This window comes from Hyperolius riggenbachi, chromosome 5 (genome assembly GCF_040937935.1).
Source record: "Hyperolius riggenbachi isolate aHypRig1 chromosome 5, aHypRig1.pri, whole genome shotgun sequence".
Classification (NCBI taxonomy): domain Eukaryota; kingdom Metazoa; phylum Chordata; class Amphibia; order Anura; family Hyperoliidae; genus Hyperolius; species Hyperolius riggenbachi.
The window spans coordinates 259238402-259258278 of record NC_090650.1 but is presented as its reverse complement, the minus strand read 5'-3'; the positions used below and the strand labels follow the sequence as shown (position 1 = coordinate 259258278).

General features: G+C 41.8%; 1 protein-coding gene across 5 annotated transcripts in view; it reads right to left on the bottom strand.

Annotated features, from left to right (window-relative positions):
• Positions 1 to 3154: 3154 nt before the first annotated feature.
• FARS2 (phenylalanyl-tRNA synthetase 2, mitochondrial) overlaps positions 3155 to 19877 on the bottom strand; it is a 405583-nt gene continuing 388860 nt past the window's right edge. For 4 of the 5 annotated variants that reach the window (XM_068236843.1, XM_068236844.1, XM_068236840.1 and 1 more), the window contains one exon: positions 3155 to 3378. In XM_068236843.1, coding sequence (XP_068092944.1) covers positions 3240 to 3378 — 139 coding nt within the window. In that variant the 3' untranslated portion in view covers positions 3155 to 3239. The remainder of the gene's footprint in view (positions 3379 to 19877) is intronic. The other variant, XM_068236841.1, reaches the window with a different exon arrangement.

Below are 19877 nucleotides of genomic sequence, written 5' to 3'. Positions count from 1 at the left end.
AGCACTAGCATTATACCCCTTTCACAGGGGTGGCCAACCATGCCAATCTGCTGGGTAATGACCGACTTCTGGTCGCTGTGTAATGCAACAATGTGTTTGTAATACCATGTGTGTCATTGGTGGACTGTACAGAAAACAACTGAAAATATCTAAATGATGAAGAGACTTTCATTGGAAAACTATTGTACAACTCTGAAACTAAACCCATCAAACCTGGGTCACAGTCATGGGCTCAACCTGAAAAATTTGGGGATTCAAAAAAAAAAAAGCCAAATGGATTTCACCCATTGACTTGAATGGGAAAATGTAAAAATGCTGTAATTGTCACAGTATTAAAGCCAGAAGCCTACAACAGCCAATCAAGTTTCAGCCATTCATTTTAAATGGGAAAATATAAACTGCAGCTATTGTAAGACTGTTAATGGTAGTGCCCTCAAACTTTGCACAGCCAGTAACCTGGATCCAATCAGATTAGATCAACTGAATAGCAAAATTGGACCATATTGGACCAGTTGTGCAATGCAATCCAATCTGAAAGGTCCAACCAAATTGGTCCAATTGTGTACTGTGGTTGGTACTATCTGATTGGTCCAATCGTAATAATAATAATAAGAATACTAACATTTGTTTAGTGCTTTTCTCCTGTCAAACTCTAAGGGCATGCTCAAGAGGCCACCCTGCAGTGCCAGGGAGTCTTGCCCAATTGTGCAATGTAATTGGTCAAGTTTGATTGCTCCAATCAAATTGGTCCAATTGTGCAATGTGGTTTGTCCAATCTGACTGGTCCAATCATGCAATGCAGAGAAGGAATAAGGCGAAATGGAGCCCAAAGCAAGTTAATACTTTTGCTACCCATGATAGTCTTTCTGGTAAGCTGAGGTGGGAGAAGGCGGTCAAACGAGATGGCATCCTGGCCCTTTGACATCCACTAGGCCCCTAGACACCTGCCTAAATCTCCTTGTAGATGATCCTGCTCTGGTGCAATTCAAGTGGTCCAATCTGACATCCACAGAGATGGCATGCGCACTCCTGCCCCATACAGCATGGCGGGTGCCATAAGCTAGTAATAGTAATATAATCTTGGGAGCAGCTCTATTGGACAGATTTATGATTTTTCTCTCTAATAACCAAGATGCCAGTACTAAGACCAGGCATAAAATAGTACAACTATAAGTAAACAAAATGGTACAACAAAGTGATATACCCCATTAGGACAGCTGCACCATTAAAGCGGACCCAAACCAAACATTTTTTTAATTAAAAATATTTAGTTGCACCACTCTGACACATACAAAGATAAATAAACACTCCTTCAAACCTATGAGCATTTCAGTGCATGCTTTTCACCCTTCTCTTTTCATAGCTAGGGTTATACTGGGGGCAGCCATTAGCAATTCCTCCATTGCCGGACACCATCTACTCCACCAGTTTGCCGGAAAAATCCCGGCAATTTGAAAGGAAGGGAGGGGTTCCTCCAATAAATGTAAAATATTTTATATTTGTCATCATGCAGCTGAAAAAAGGCTGCTATTTATTATTATAATTTAGAAAATAGATTGTATTTCTGAAATCTTGTATTTTTAATTTGGGTCCACTTTAAGGCTTCTTTCACACAGAGACTAAAGGTGGCCACTAATGATCCAATCTTTTTCATCCAATCTTACCAAATCTATGTAGTAGAAGAGTAAACTGAGTGAATATACTTGAACAGATACTATAGGCAGACCCTTATATTACATAGAAATGGTAAGATTGAATGAAAAAGATTGGGCCATTAGTGGCCACCTTTAAGGAAATGAATTTACTGCCTAACTGTAACGATTGGTGTCAGCTAAACAGATTTTCTGAGTATTGGTGATCTGCAGTATCACCAATAATACAGATACTATACCTGATTATGTGGTGATCTGCAGAATCACCAATAATGCTAGTATAGCCAGACACAGGACTACCAAAGTGAGTAGTGTTTGGTGCAACAGTAATGAAGAAGAGGAGGTCTCTCGAGGAGCGGGTGACTACAGACAATACTGCAGCCAAGGACCACCTGAGGAGCAGGCAAGTCCGGCTGTACTGCAGCTAAAGGACACCTGAGGAGCAGGTGCTACAGGGAATGCTGCAAGGTTGATCACCTGAGAAGCAGGTGATTAAGACAGTACTGCAGCCAGTGGACACCTGAGGAGCAGGTGTTACAGACAGTGCTGCAATAGAGCTTCACCTGAGGAGCAGGTGAATGCTACAGATCCCTCACCAGTGGCTAGGCCCACTGGCGAGGATAGAGAGGTCAGACTAGCAGAGTAGGCAACGTACAGGCAGATAAGGTACAAAGACACAAGGCTGATTCAGAGTTGAGTTCAGGCAGAGTTGGCAAGGTGAATCAGATGAGCAGAGGTACAAAGTCAGCAAGCAGGAGAGTAGTCAAGGAAAGCAGAAGGTCATAACAGATAATACAATGTAATTAGTACTTTAAGCTATCAACAGAATCTGGCTAAGTGTAGATCCCCAGCTCTGGCTGGTTCTAGCACACTTTGGGATCTGACTAAGGTCTGAGCGCTCAAACGTAAGCATTTGCAACAGCAGACGCGGAGCAACTGACAGTCTGGTACTATATACACAAGGTTGCTCCGCAGCGCCGCCCCAGCCACTCAGCCAATCCGAAGTACTGTTGGAGTCAGCTGACTCCCCTTCTATTCGCATAAAGGTCCTGTCGCCTGGCGTGCGCGCGTAGCCCTCAATCTATGTGCAATAGAAGGACCAGGCAGATCACCAGCATGTAACTGTGCGGCAGAGGCCGCGGGCTGACTCGCGGAGACCGCCGCCATGCCGCCTGTCTCCGCAGCGGCATCTCCGCTATCCATTACACTAACGGCTGCTTCCGTGCACTGGCTGGGCTTTTGCTAGCACTCGGCACGGGCGGTAGAGGGGGCCCCTATGCCTTGGAGTCACATCTCAGCATTGTCGAGGCTATGTTCGGATGTGACGTGTTTGCAGGGTAACACCACCACATGGCAAATGGTGACACCGCCATTTGGATACCCAAAAAATGTATGTGCACTAAAGAACTGTTTTGTTAACTATATACCATATCTTCAAAGGTATGAAGAGGGAAATGACAGTGCAGACACAAACAGATGCTGTTAAAGAGTAAAACGCACAATTCTTTGTCAGAATCAAATATTGTAATACATTATAAAAAAAAGAAACTCTTAACAACGTATGTTTTATATCACTCATAAGCTATATTAAAATCTTCCTTCAACTCCAAGCTCTTCTATTGCTGACTTTCCAATTTCTTCATGCAATAAGGTGACTTCTGTCTGTGTCAGAGTACGCTCCATGTGACGATATTTAATGCGGTAGCAATGACTAAGCCTCTGAGTCCTGTGTAAAGAATACAAATAAAGTTATATAAGGAGATGTGAATATATACTTTTTTTTTTATATAAATCATACACTCCAAGGTGGACACCAGGGAGATCAGTATACCATCTTTAAGTTTCATATTAGGTTTATAAGAATAACAGACTTACAGAAATCCTTGATTTACACTGTTAATGCATTAGCGTATTGCTTTTTGCTTATGTGGCATTATAGTGGCTGAGCGGGGCCAAAAATACACTCTATATACTAATATTTTACATTGCAATATAAAGGAATTTATGGATGGCAAAAGGTCAGGGGATCCTCAGTATGTTTTTAAAGTGTTTTTAAGATTGCTGTTGTCTAAATAAACTAATACATTGATATTGAATACTATTGTGGCTTGAGTATTATCCTACTACAGATAGGAGGGGACTACTTTTTCTTTCATTTATAAATATGTGGCATTATCCGGCACCCAAATTTACAAACACCTTTTTTAGATGTAGGTAGTGAAACCTGCCAATATTTTCTGTTTTAAGGAGACATATTGTTTTTTGCAAAACTTACTTTAGCAAAACAGGACTAAAGTACAAAGAGCAGCACATCCAGCAACACATAAGAAGGCATTTTGTACTGATCTGGCTATAGTAAAGTAAACTCTAGTTGGACTGTATGGGTTACTAGAAAGATCTAAGGGAGCCAGAACCTATTCCTAATAATAATCAATTTATTGCATATGACCAGTATCAAAAAACACACAACAGTGGACAAGACACACATAAAAAAATTTGGTCACGTCTGAGGAAGTCCATCGGACGAAACGCGTCACGTGCCTGTGACGTCCGCTACGTGGGCGGAGTTGGTCCCCCGTGCCTCCGTGCTCTTCCTCTCGCCAAACTTACCGCTGTCTTCAGCAAACATACCGGAGAGTTACTGGACGCCGGAGCCATCACGCGTATACCAATTAGATGGGCAGAAGTATCCACCGGCTTGGAGTCATCCGGTCGTGAGTTATGATCTAATGCTTGAACAGCACAATGCAAATACCAATCTACCCATGCTAGCGTTTGATGTATGTTGATACTTGAGAACTTTGCTGGGTTTGGCTTGAGAGGTTTGACATGGATTTCAGTGTCAGTAATGAGCATGTATATGTCTACTAATACATAGAGGCGTGCAACAAAGCACACGGGGTTGACCTACGGTGGCCACCGTTCTGGATGTCGCAAACCATCAATGCTTTTGAAGCCTGGGCCTGAAGATTATTAAGGTTGCAATCTACGATATTTGTGAATCTTTTTGTATGGAGTGCACTCCAGAGACTCACTACTATTTTTTGCACAGCCTGGCCATTCATAGCTGATGGAACGTATTTGTTTTTATGGGGGGTTTTTATGTGTGTCTTGTCCACTGTTGTGTGTTTTTTGATACTGGTCATATGCAATAAATTGATTATTATTAGGAATAGGTTCTGGCTCCCTTAGATCTTTCTAGTACATAGTTTTGCATAATTTCAAGGTGAGACGGAGAGATGATTATGTAAGTTGATATCCCGTACCAATTTATTCTATTTGGACTGTATGGGTTACCAGACTAAGCTCATTGCATATTTTTTACTTTTTCACTTAGTAATCCTTTTAAATGACAGCTTTAAATGTACACTGGACGGATCTGTCTTATGCTTATTTTGATTCTTTAACAGTTTATTGTTTCTGCAAAGTCGCTCTTAAAAATTGCCATGTTTTTGTTTTCTACCTACAGTGGTTTACTTGATATACCTAGGAAAATGGCTACTCCCACCCTCCCTTTCCTTCTTTATGCAGTCTTAAAAGGTTTAAAGTATAGTATACCAGATCTGAAACAAATAGGAGACACGGGGGTGGGGGGGGCAGGTATGTAAAGGAGCTTCCTGGTCCTCTGTCCCCAGTCTTTCTTACCTGAATGCCACCCGGCACCCTCTTCCGGGGGTTGCCAGAGTCAGGCTCAGTGCACAGGCTGTGGTGTGGTGTTTTACAACATGCGACCGCCGCCGGGAGTGCTCTGCGCATGCATATGACGCTTACAGCATTTTCTTTGTTTTAACAGGAATATCGCTATGGGAGATGCATTTAGGTACAAATGCAGATCAAACATTTTCTGTCCGCTTCCTATAGGGGGTCCCCTTTCTTTCCGTCGCACAGCATTTGAGGAGTTATGTAAAATGACTTCAATTCCAGACAATTGCATTGGCCCTGATTGACCACCACTGCCCTCAAATCCCTAAATATTGCTTTCTATGGGAAAGAGATTTACATGCTACATTTAATACATTTTATAAGCTAAAGGCTTGCTATACACCAGCTGTTCTGGATGTAAGCCCGGCTTCAGGGACATAAAGAGATAATTTGCATATTCAGTAGTGATGCATTGTTGGAGACCACAATCGCTCACTGAAAGTTGAATTATTGCAAATACCTTCTGTTTTAAAAAGACAAACTACACTAAGCGTTGGCTTTTTAGTAGGAGGGTTTTTCAGTCTCTTTTAGTCCCCTATACCTTCCTAGTAGTTTTGGGTCACCCCGAGTTGCTTGGGTATTCTGTTATACTACATTCACAGATAGACAGCGGGATAAATTGTATAGTAATATTGCTAGAAGTTCCAAATCCCGAGACATCTCTCAAATTACTCACTAGGTGTTACAACAGCTCTGAACACTTGTTTTAGAGGTTGTAATGCCCCTGGTTCACTGCTCCGTATCTTATGAGACTGTTCTCAGGTCCAGAAACTGTGCAAGCATGTGGAGGATCTTGCAGTTCTCCCTGTTACTTTCAATATTTCCAATAACCTGGCTCTGATTTTAATTCCTCCTTCACAGATACCCAGGGTATTTCATCATATCATTTTTACTTTTCTTACTACAGCCCAATGGGTGATAGCCTTGAACTGAAAAAAAGACTATTAAATTGCATCTACTTGTGCTTCGCCTTTACCAGATTATGTTGAATGAGAAGTTAACTTATACATTACAAGATAACTACATTTTATTTTTGGTAAATGGGAAGAATGGATGATCTATCAAAGTGGGGATATGAGTTTGACTCTATGTTATCGACCTGAGCTTGGTGGAGGTGGGTTGGAGTGGGAGCCCCTTGGGGGTTATTCCATCGTAGGTGGTCATGAAGAATGACTCTGCAGTTACACTGCTGTTCTGTTTTTTTGGGGTTTCTTTATTCTTTATATCCAGTCAAGACTATTGTTCCAGAGCCATCTGTTTGCATGAGATGTGTAACCCCCTTGACTTACTGTCATATTGTTTTGAGTGTATAATTTTTTATACCGGTGTCTGGAATTTATAAACATGACTGTATTAACCTTATTATTGAAGTTTCAATAACACCTGAGTAAACAAGAATTATTCATATCTAATTGACCATTTGTAGGCTCAAGCATTCCATAGCCTCCTAATGTAAGTATAATAATTAGAGTAAGTGCTAATAAGCATGGAAATGACATGCATGTGTGGGCTGTAAAGATTTTCCAGTGTGTCATTCTTATGGAATATTCAGGACTGCATCCTTTTTTTCCTACAATAGTAAATGTACCATAAGCTGCAGACAAATGTCATCCAAAAGGGAAAGCAATCACACCGCCTGTCAATGTTCAGCAAGAGGGCAATACAAAGAGAAGCCGGCTGTGTGTACCTTCCCAGTAAACACAGTTTCAAATACTCTAAATGCTTTTATGAAGATGCAACAAAACCATAGCTGGTGCTTGATGTATATTGATAGTAACACAGGGACACTTGCTTTACAGATCTGTTATTTTAGAATCCGATCCTTCAGTAGTATCCCTGGAGTACTGAATGTGAGCTCTGAATTGTCTATGTGGAAAGACACAGCACAAATAGGAACACATGAGAAAGCAAATGCATCGAGATGGGATGGAAGACATCAATGCGCACAGATATGTGAACGGTCATACACAGTGTTGTGATGATGACATTTTTCAGACTTCTCTTGTTGCTTGTGTTCTATTCCACGCCAGCACATCTCTGTTTCATGCTACAATATTTCTATCGATTGAACAGAGCATCCTGCAGCTAGACATATTGACTTTGCAGTGTACACTGCCGTGTGCTTAATTCTGTTCTCTATTCATACAAAATGGAAACTCTTCTTTGCAGAACAAAGATGAAATACAAAGTATGGCATTTCAAAAATCCTACAAAAGTGTCTCTAATGGATTTGCTGCATTAAAAGAAAAGTTAAAAAGAAAAAAAAGGTCACTGGCACCATACAGGCATCTTGTGCCTGTAATTTTTTTTATTATTTGCAATGTTTTTAGCAAGTTCAATGCTGAACATATTTTTTAAAATCAGAAAGAAATGAAATATTGATAGTATTTACTGTACTGTAATCACCAGCTCAAAACCATACTAAGAATAACTGTATTTTATGACCTGCTGCTCTGCAGTTACATGATACTATACAACAAACTGTGCCATACAGGTAAGGACACATCATAACCCCCCCCCCCCCCCTCCTTCCCAAGACACTACCCTATTTTAAGGCAGAGCTAAGATTTCTGATCCGAAATCCCTGTATACTTTGCAAACTGAACATGAACACCGTGTCCTCTGTCAAATTCTCATTTCTATAGGAAAGATTATTTAAAACGTTATAAAATACTGGGGTCAATTTAAGAAAAAATAATAAAGATAAAGTAGACTACAAAACAACATACCCTTTTCCTTAAAAATGAGTTTTGTTCACCTATAAAACTACACACTGGTCCATTCAAAAACTATTATCAAAACCGATAAATGTTACCAGTACACAGACATTTATACACAAATGGGCCACAAGACAGTAAAGACTATTTTGTAAAGTGCTGCAGATCACTGTATTTTTGTCCAATGAATGTTGCATGCAGCACTTTACAGAATACACTGAATAATTCATGTCAGCAAATGTATGTCAAAGGGGCTCAGAATCTTTTTTTACCTGCTGTTGCTATAGCCCACAAGCATAATTATGAACAAGTTGAGCGTACACAAAATAACCTATTAATAAGTATTTGGCACATGTTTAAAAATAGTGCAAGAACACAGAGAGATCATACATACTCCATGCAGACAGTGTACTGACGTGAGACCAAAACAAAACAGATAATTTGGGCGCGAGCAATGCCTGGGAACCAGCCACCGCCACAGTGCCCATATTAAAATACAGAAAACCCTTGAATTGTAAGTAACTTGGTTTAAGAGCACTTTGCAATACAAGCAAAAATGTTTGGGCAATTTTGACTAGATATACAAGCAAGTCTTCATATACAAGCAAAAAAAAAAAAAAAAAAAGTATACACGCATCACATCATCACAACAACTGAGCTGATAGTTCTCCCTTTGGTGTTGCAGGATTGTGCCTAGTCTGAGTAGAGAATGTCACATTTCCATGAAATCCCCCAAAATATGCAAAAGCAACGGTCAGTGGATATGTTCCTTGTTAAAGCCGAACAAATGAAAGGTTGGAGTGAGCCAACAGGTGAAAATGATTCTGTTAGCCATAGTGAAAGTCTTTTTTAAAAGTTTTATTTTATACTATAACTGTTTTTGGATTGTAGAACAAATCACCTGGGTTTCCATTAATTCTTATGGGGACAATTGCCTTGATATAAGAGTGCTTTGGATTACAAGCATGTTTGCAGAACAAATTATGCTTGCAAACCAAGGTTTCGCTGTAGAGTAATTTGGGGTGCGAAGGGCACCCAATATAAGGTAAATAGCGGCACCAGTTTCACTACAAGTAGTAGGAATGGTGAGCATGCTGGGAGCAGTTGTTTACTGGAATTTGGCTACACTATAGCAGTACCCTGGTGCAAAATATATAGCGGTGACTGGGGGGGGGGGGTGATTAGGGTTAGGAGTGGTTGAAGGGTGGTTAGTGTTAGGCATAGATAGCTGAGCGTTGAAGTGAGAATTAGGGTACAGATGGTGGTACTAGAATATTCATAAAATTACGGATATTCTACTATAGCGGATAAAATAATAATAATTAATAATAATTGCAGTATTTGTATAGCGCCTTTCTCCTGTCGGACTCAAAGCACTTGCGAGGCAGCCACTAGAGTGCACTCAGTAGGCAGTAGCAGTGTTAAAGAGACACTGAAGCGAAAAAAAAATATATGATATAGTGAATTGGTTGTGTACTATGAATAATTACTAGAAGATTAGCAGCAAAGAAAATATTCTCATACTTTTATTTTCAGGTATATAGTGTTTTTTCTAACATTGCATCATTCTATAATATGTGCACATTACACAACACACAGCATTCAAAATGAGTCTTTCAGAGCAGTCTGTGAAGTAATGACCTCTCTTCTAGCAGAGGAAAAGTAAATAGTCCAGGAACAGTTGAGATAATAATAGTCAGATAACAGCCCTCTCCACGACTAAGGGCTGGTTCAGACGGACGTTCGGAGGCGTTGCGTTCGTTGGCGTTGCGTTCGTGATGCCTTCAGGCTTTCATCAGCGTTCGCGTTGCGTTCGCATGCGGTCGCGTTTTTTCTTCCCCTAGGGGGACATTACCATCGCGGTTAACCGTCCCTGGAAGCTACATGTAGCTTCCAGGGGCTCCTTGAACGCCAGGGAAAATCGGGACCCGAACGCCGCGTTCGTGTAAACGCGCGTAAAAGCTTGGTACAAACGCTCCCATTCACTTGAATGGGAGCGTTTAACGCCAAGCCCCGAACGCTGGCGGTAGACGCTGCACAAACGTCCGTCTGAACCAGCCCTAACTTGGTAGGAGAGCTTAATGGCTTGTTTGCATAGAGATAACAACTGGAGTTTCTCAACTCTTCCTGTACTGGAAACAATTACACTGATGTATCTGATCTTAATGTTTTATTTCTTAGCTGTGCTACACATACAAATCATAATATCATTTTTTTTTCGCTTCAGTGTCTCTTTAAGGAGACTTGCCCAAGAAACCCCTTACTGAAATAGGTGCTGGCTTACTGAACAGGCAGAGCCGAGATTTGAACCCAGGTCTCCTGTATCAGAGGCAGAGCCCTTAACCATTACACCATCCAGCCACTAAAAGAATATCTTTAAAGTTATCAATATCCTATTACCGTTATTTCGCTGTAATTTTTCCACGCGCCTCTTTTACAGCCACTGTTTTACCTGCAGTCAGTTGTCAGAAAGTCTGTAATGTGGATGGTATTTGTATCTAACCTGTTTTTTATCTTTATGACTGCTATGACAGCAACCTATTGAGTGGCATTTCATTGCAGTACCCTGAAAAAGAATGCTTACAAGGATTGCTATGATGAGACTGGAAAGATGACACACATTGGACGATTCAGATGGAAGCCACACTGTGTCATTATGCTGATAATGCCTTACATGAATGACATTTTAATTATATAAAACAAACTGTGATGTGTTACCACATTGTATGCAGCATTTGAAGACTAATGCTGCCATTATGCTGCAATCTAGGCTCACCAATCCAGCAGATGAATCCACATACATTGTGGTTTAGCGATTAGGGCTTGGTCCTTCTCTCCTTTTCAACTTTACTGAACTTTTGTTGAAAGAAATTGCTTATTTTGTAAAACATTTCCCCTTCCCAAAGTACATTCTTTAAATTAATCACAGGTGGTGACATCTTTACTGCTGGATGCATAACAATGAACATAAAATTGGGTATCCTGAATAATTTATTACATTTTACTATATGTCACTACAATGCCTCTCTAAAGTGGAGCTATCTCTGCTTTTAAAGATAAGCCACTGCATGATAAACTTTAGAGGGGAAAAAAATCTTCATTACGACTCCCTGCACATTTCTGGGAGCACAGAAAGGGTTAAGCTTCATTGTTTACTTATCATCACAGAGCCGCAGTTTACCTAAAAGTCCTGTTTTAAATAGTTGTGTGTGCTACAGCTTTCATGGTATAAGTTTATATTGATAATTGTTTCTAAACCTGCACAGTAATGGAATTTTTGTTCTGACCAGTTTCAGACATCACTATTGGTTTGGATGAAAATGGATTAGGGTGTCTGTTATGCACATGACGAGGCACTATTATATAGCACTATTTCAAATTCTTTACATACTATTCTGTGCAGATTCCACATTTCAACAAGTAATTTATTTATGTTTTCTATGTCGTCTCTAACCTTTCACCTTTGTCCAAAGCTGGCAGCACAAATTAAAGCACAATTGAACTAAGAGGGATATGGAGGCTGACATTTATTTCCTTTTAAACAATGCACATTGCCTGGCTGTCCTGTGATTTGGACACAACTGCAGCCACAGAGATCAGCAGGATGGCAGCCACTGTTTAAAAGGAAATAAATATGGCAGCCACCTCCTCTGCTTCTCACTTCAGACTCCCTTTGAGGCCCCTTTTTACGTTTGGCCAATTTCTTTGCATTGTGTTACCATTCTGCATGTAAGGTAACGCAACAGTAAAGAAAGTGTATGGGGCCTGGTCCACTGACGGTATTGCATTGCGGCGGAAGTGTCTGATTCATCGTCGACCTGTTGCAAAGTCAACAGCGCATTACCATCCGACTTCCATGTTGACCGAATGCATGTAAGTCAATGGTCAATGCATAAACTTTAAATGCGTTGGGGCTCACATGCAGGGAACAATGCAAAAACCACAAGGAAGCAGAGAATCCTAGTGTTGTACTTCCTATCCAGCCGGAAGAACGTCACTAGGTGAGAGGCAGCGAAGGGCGTGTGGCACTATGCATATGACCCTGTGGCGCACTCTGCGCAGGGTCATATGAATCTATTTTTTGCCCTTTCGGTGCAATGCGAGGGGGGCGGAGCATCGCACCACAATGCTCTGACCATGTGTAAAACTGGCATAAAAGTTGCTTGTGTGCATCACTCGATGGCTCTCCTATCAGTTTTCCGTACATATATTGCAAATAAACACTTGTACATCTTACTGACTAACATAAAAATGCTCTAGATATCATTATATGCTTGAGGCAGGTGAGTACATAGGATAATGTCTTTCCCAATTATATATTCATTTTGTTGTTCAAGTACAATCTCCTTGTATAGTTCTTAGTCTCCTATATATTCATTTTATATAACAAACAAATCCCAGTTGTATAAAGCAGGGTTTTCTCTCCACTTGAAAGGCTTATTTTTAGGTAGGAGGATCTATGCTTCCTGTGGATCTTCTGCATACTTACGGTATGTAAAATGGCATTCAATAGCTAAATAAAACTGGTAGATTTAGTCCAAACATAAAGAAAACTGGTGAGTAATACATTCCAATAAAAATGCAAGAGATAAAACAGCAAAGCATAAATATGAATAGCTACTCTGTGAAGTCACTTTCTGCACATTGTCAGCAAAATATAGAAGTTCATGGGAAAAGAAGCACAGTCTAGGTATGGTCAGAACTATTAAACACTGATCAGTGGTTACATCTTACAGAATGATTTATTATTAAACTTCCCTTCATTTAGAATGACAGTCATTTGTCTTCAGGGCCGTTAGTAAATAAGGGGACTCTGACGATAGTAAAATGAATTCCTCTTTTGTTTTTTAATCTTCTCACTTCAGTAATGTGAATGCATGTTCTGTTACTATCATATCATCCACATAAACCTTACAAAATCTCCCTAGCTAATACACAGCCTTAGCAGGGCTGTTAACATTTCTCTATAATACAGCAACATTAAAAAGGCACTGTAGTGACATACAATAGAATGGAGAAAATTATTCAGGATATCCACTTTTATGGTAATGCCTTCTATATCTATATATTGGTATGTAACCTTGCCCTACCGGTGATGATTAACCTATGCTGGATAGCTATCTGGAATTCTCCTCCCAGAGCATTCTGGGAAACCAGGCATTTTCATATTCAAACATTCCACAGAGCTGCAACTGACAGCAGTTACGATACATGTGATATACGGTATTACAGAAAAGAAATCAGGGCGAGGAAAGATTTTGCAAACCCTGATTAAATAAGATCTAAATTAATAATGTGAAAAAATAAGCAGTTTTTATTCATGACATTATTTTCACTACAGTACCTCTTGAAAGGGAGCCTAAGCGCTAATTAAAAACTGAAATTTGGACTTACCTGGAACTTCTCCCCAGCCCCCCGTAGTCCGCGAGGTCCTTCGGCATCCTCTTCCTCCTCCTCCTGGTCCCGCTGGTGGCTCTGGTAATCAATGACTTCGGGTGAAGTTGCCCGTGCACACTCCTGCTGCGCGCCCGTTGCGTTATCACTCCGGCCACTGTAAGCCTCCTTCGGGTGCGCAATTCAGTCTTTAAAGAACCACATATGCGCAGGAGGCTTACAGCAGCCGGCGTGATGATGCGACGGGTGCGCTGTGGGGGTGCGACTTGACCCATTATTTATCCAGGGGAAGGTGTGAAGATAGCATCTGTGACTTGAAGCATAGTGTCCTATGTTCCCAACCCACTTGCTGATATAAGCTTTTGTTTTCTCTCTGCTAATGCGTGCAATACAATAATTACATCAATCCTTATCTGTCTGAAATGTCTGCAGATGGGCAGGCCTCGGAAGTAGGGTAAGAAGCCCCTGCTAAACTTTTAAATGTAAAAAGAAGAGGTAAAATTTAAGTTTTTTTGTAGTAAAGAGCTTTATTATTGGCACGCATTTTTTAATGTGCTACTGAGATGCCCTGGGTGCTGAAAATTGTGTTTGGTTCACTTTAACATGTCCATGGCATATACTGTAGATGCAAAAACGCAGAACACCTATGGATGTCTGTGGCAGTATGAGGGTTAATCACGAACCAACAGGAGTTTTCTGCCAGTATTTTAAAATAGATATAATTTTATTCATGCAGGTATATTGCACTATTAATCAGCGCCTCATTACAAAACATTTATATATACATACTCTACTGTTGAAGCTTTAACAGTTAACGCACACTGTACATCTGTTGTATGCAGGGGAAGATACGTTCTTTCCTACAGCTAGAATTGCAGCAATAATAGTAAATTTGCGGAGGCCACAGACAGTGTTTATAGTGATAGGTAAATGTAAAGTGGAAGTTATGAAAACACAACTGTCATTAAATCCTACAGCATTTAGTCTGCATTCCTGCTGTGGAAAGCATGACATTTATAAACGGGTAGAAATGGAAGATGCCAGCTTATAAAGACATGGGTCCTTCTGCATGGCTGTTCACATAGCAACTCTGCACGGCTGGCCAGTTCTCATTCTTCTCAGCTTTACCACTCTGACAAAAAATAATGTGTGTCATAAACACAGACTTATCGCTGAACACCTGCAGAATTACAACACAGATAGGTCAACGATGCAGCAATTCTGGATTTTAGCAGTGAACACCATAACAAAATCAAACCTAAAATTTATTGATCAAGTAAATAAAAAACAAAAAATATAGCGCTTGCCAGGATGCACCTGTGCATACTTGACAAACCCATAAAATAAAACTCATCTATTTAACAATAATAAATATAATGCTTCTATTTTATGCTGAAATGCCTATGATCGATGTTGATGTGAGCTGTCTAATTTATGGTTAAGTAACAAAGGAAATGGATACATGTATGGAAATACAGGAGAGGTGAGACATAAGCTACAAGGCACCAACCTAGCATACACCAAAAACAATCTCTTAGGCCCAGTGCACACCAAGACCCGCTAGCAGATCTGCAAAATGCTAGCAGATTTTTAAACGCTTTTTTTTTTATTTTTCTGAGGCGTTTTGCGGATTGCTGCTGCGGATTTCAGTGTAGTACATTTCATATATTGTTACAGTAAAGCTGTTACTGAACAGCTTCAGTAACAAAACCGCCTCGCAAACCGCTATGATCTGCCGTTTTTCAGAGCGGTTTGCGTTTTTCCTATACTTTACATTGAGGCAGAAACGCCTCCGCAATCCAAAAAAATGCCTCACCCCGGGAGTATGCGTTTCAGCAAAACGCCTCCCGCTCTGGTGTGAACCACCCCATTGAGATACATTAACCAAGCGTATCCGCAGCTGCAAGCGGCTGTGAAAACGCCAAAAAACCCGCTCGGTATGCACCAGCCCTTAGCTGCTACAAACACAACATAAATAAGACTTTATTGGGAGTTGTGTAGCACCCTTAGCAACGTAAGTGATTAGCTTAATTCCTTTTAAAAATGTTATTTGAATTACCCCCCCCCCCCCCTTTTCAGTGCATACTCCAGATAGCAGGTTACAATTCTCTGGAGTACATTTGATTTTCCATTGGCTATCTCCGTTTTACCTTAGTTATTGTTCCTGTTTTAAACGTGTTTTATTCTGGTCTTGTTATTGCCTTTACAAATGTACATGGCAGCATATAGTAGGGTTTCGGACCTTATAGGTCCGCTGTTGACCTACTGTGACAAATGACTTAAGTTCCTGCTGACTTAATAATCCTAGTGCTTGCGTTTTGTTTTGTTTTTTTTGCTCAAACTATGTTTGTATTCAATATACTGTTTGAATTTCTTGCCTTGTTGGTCATATTATGTGGAAATCTGATTCCTATTCATTGTATTGCTGTTTCCATTTCTAAAAAAACCCAAAACTAATAAAATCTTTAAAAACAAAATTTTTTTATTTGAATGAAGGCTGAGCTACCGTATTTCGCGCCGTATAAGACGCTCCGGAATATAAGACGCACCCAGGTTTAGAGGGCAAGAAAAAGGGAAAAAAAATATAAACTAAACCTGGTGCGTCCATATTTCAGGAGCATCTTGTACATGTCCTCCCCCAAATGGTGTCCTCCTGTGTACCTCATGTGTCCTTATCTCCCCCTGTCTACCCCAAGTGTCCTCTGGTCTCCTACCCTGTGTCCTGTGGACTCCCCCCTGTGCCCTCTGGTCTTCCCCCTTTGTCCTGTGATGTTCCCCCTGTGTCCTCTGGTCTGCCCCCCTGTGCCCTCTGGTCTGCCCCTCTGTGTCCTCTGGTCCCCTCTGTGCCTTGTGGTCTGCCCCCCTGTGCCCTCTGGTCTAGCCCCTCTGTGTCCTCTGGTCCCCCTGTGTCCTCTGGTCCCCCCTGTGCCCTCTGGTCTGCCCCCTCTGTGCCCTCTGGTCTTGTGCCCTCTGGTATGCCCACTCTGTCCTCTGGTCCCCCCTGTGCCCTCTGGTCTGCCCCCTCTGCGTCCTCTGGTCCCCCCTGTGCCCTCTGGTCTGTGCCCTCTGGTCTGCCCCCTTTGGTGCCCCTGTGCCCTCTGGTCTGCCCCCTCTGTGTCCTCTGGTCCCCCCTGTGCCCTCTGGTCTGCCCCCTCTGGTCCCCTGTGCCCTCTGGTATGCCCCCTCTGGTTCCCCCTGTGCCCTCTGGTCTGGCCCGTGTCCTCTGGTATGCCCCCTCTGGTCCCACCTGTGCCCTCTGGTCTGCCCCCTCTGGTCCCCCCGTGCCCTCTGGTCTGCCCCCCGTGTCCTCTGGTATGCCCCCTCTGTGTCCTCTGGTCTGCCCCCTCTGTGCCTTGTCGCCCCCCATGTTTCCCCCTGTGCCTGGCTCCCCGCTATGTGTTTATCCTACCCCGCGCTTACATGCCTAAGCCCCCCCGCTTACATCGCCGGGTCCCCCCTGTGTATGCAGCGGCAGCAGCTTACCTCCTCCATCTTGCCCGCGGCGATTGAACACATCCGGCTCCTGTGGGTGGCTTCCTCTAGTGCCGGCTTCTAATGACGCGTCATCGATGACGCGTCATTAGAAGCCGGCAGTAGAGGAAGCCGCCCACAGGAGCCGGATGTCTTCAATCGCCGCGGGCAAGATGGAGGAGGTAAGCTACTGCCCGCTGCCGCTGCATACACAGGGGGGACCCGGCGATGTAAGCGGGGGCTTAGACATGTAAGCTGGGGGGGGGGAAGGAGGATAGACACATAGCGGGGAGCCAGGCACAGGGGGAAATAGGCAGGGAATCCCCGACATAGCGGCGGTTCGTATCGGCGGGCGTTCGGAAGTCGGGGATTTCCTGCCTTTGCCGTATAAGACGCAGGGACTTTTTCACCCCATTTTTGGGGGAGAAAAAGTGCGTCTTATATGGCGAAAAGTACGGCAGTTCTCTTCAATCTTCTCCATTGTTAAAGATCTGTTGACACCACCCCCCTTCCCTACCAAAACCAATGTGTGTTTTTGAATATTCAGAGTATCTCACAAAAGTGAGTACACCTCACTTTTTTGTAAATATTTGATTATATATTTTCATAGGATAATACTGAAGAAATAATGTAAAATAATCAGTGTACAGCTTGCATGACAGTGTACATTTGCTGTCCCATTAAAATAACTCAAGACACAGCTTTTAAAGTCTAAACCGGTGGCAGTAAAAATTAGTACACCCTAACCTAAGTGAAGAATATCAAATTTCAATATAAGGTCTCAGGTGTGAATGGGGATGGGAGCAGATCTGATACATTTGGTGTTATTGCTCTCACACTCCCTCATAGACTCACTCAAACTATACGCCACACATTGCATCAAATTGGTCTGCATGGCTGTCTTTCCAGAAGGAAGCCTCTTCTAAAGGTGATGTACAAGTAAGCCTGCAAACTGTGCCAGGACATTTATTTTCATTAATGAGGTACATAAATACCCATTTATAGAGATGTAGCGAACGGTTCCCGAACCGTTCGCCGGCGAACCGCTCTGCTGCTCTGGGCCTTTTACTACTTCCGGGTCGCAATGACCCGGAGTAGTACGCCTGCGCTGCCCGGCGGAGCGCGTCCTAGATCGCGCTCCTGTTGCCGGGCACTCTCTGCGCATGAGCGTGACGTCACTCATGACGTCACGCACATGCGCAGAAAGTGCACGGCAACGGGAGCGCGATCTAGGACGCGCTCCGCCGGGCAGCGCAGGCGTACTACTCCGGGTCATTGCGACCCAGAAGTAGTAAGAGGCCCAGAAAGGTTCGCCAAGCAAACGGTTCGGGCCATCACTAATTAAGAATCAGTTAGTCAGTTACGTTTGATGCTGTTTAAATTTGATTGTACAAAATGTCATAGCTCTAATGGTGGCCATACATGGTACAATTTTTTTCATACAATCTTACCATTTCTATGTAATATAAGGGAACTGCCTAAATTATCCTTTCAGTATATTCACTTAATTTTCCCTTATACTACATAGAAATGGTAAGATTGTATGAAAACATTGTACCATGTATGGCCACCATAAGTGTAATCTTGCTCTAAACTCTGTAAAATGATTTTTCTGCCAAGTGCCCCTGAACTGGGACATATCTAGCAGAGCACTAACTCAGCTGCTGCATTAAGTCACTGTTTTGAAGCATTGATAAAAACACAGCATAATAAGCAGTTAATGTTTCCTTCCACTGTGAATATTTATTTATGCAGACTCCAAACCATCACAGTCTTCAGTGACTTCTTCATTAAGGTCAGGTCTTTTAAAACAAAAAAAAACCCTTCATCTTTTCTATGTCCTTTTTTAAACAAACTATACACCTCAAACGTTACTACCCAGTCAAAGCTTTATCTCTCTTTTTTGTACTGGTTACCATATATCACAAAAAAAATTATTATTGTGCTCAGCCATTAACCCTTGCTACTACTATTGCACTCAATTATATCCTGAAGATACATGGAAAATTCCAGTAATTCACAGAGCAAATATAAAAAATATAAATGATCTTAAAACTAGCAAAACATTCAATGATGGTGCTGTAGATTTAGACAGATCATTGGTAGCTTGTAAAATTCTCTATATTCATAAGCTTTGCTCATATCATGAAAAAAAGGTGCATTCTGCCTATGTAGAGTATGAACGTGAACCATCTTTTACTATGCACACACCAGGGCACTGATTCACAAAGCACTGGTAAAGTTGAGGTGCACAGCATGGAAATTTTACTGTATATACTCGAGTATAAGTCAATATATAGGTCTGGGTCGACTTAGACATGAGTCACGGGCAACACTGAGCGCACTGAGCAATGTGTTTACTAATAGTAACATTCCCATTTACAGCAATTTACCTTGTGGTAATTGACCCTTTGAGTAAAGGAAATGCCAATAAAACACAGGTCTGAAAGTCCTGGCCACAATTAACAAGGAAATGGGCAAGGGGGAAATACTGGGCTGCATAAAAGGGAGTGAATAATTGCAGCACTTGGGGGCCTGGAGGAGGTATTGGCTGCACTTAAATGACTGGAAGGGTTAATGGCTACAATACTACTGTATGCAGTGTGATCATTAACCCCTACTGAGCCCCAAGTGCAGCCATTAACTTTGCTGAGTAGACTTATACTTGAGTCAATAAATTCCAGTTTAAGAGGATTGAATATTGGAGTCGATTTATATACGAGGTCAACTTGTATTCGAGTATATATGGTACTATTGCTATCAATGCTGAGTAGTGCACGTTGCCTAATTATTACTCAGGTAATGTAGGTTGTGCTAATTAGGCAATGCGTGCTACTCTGTCATCGGTAGTAACAGTAAAATTGCTGTGCACTGCCTGCACACAGCAATCTTGCAGTTGCTTCGTGAATTAGGGCCTGGAGATGTGCACTTATCATCAAAT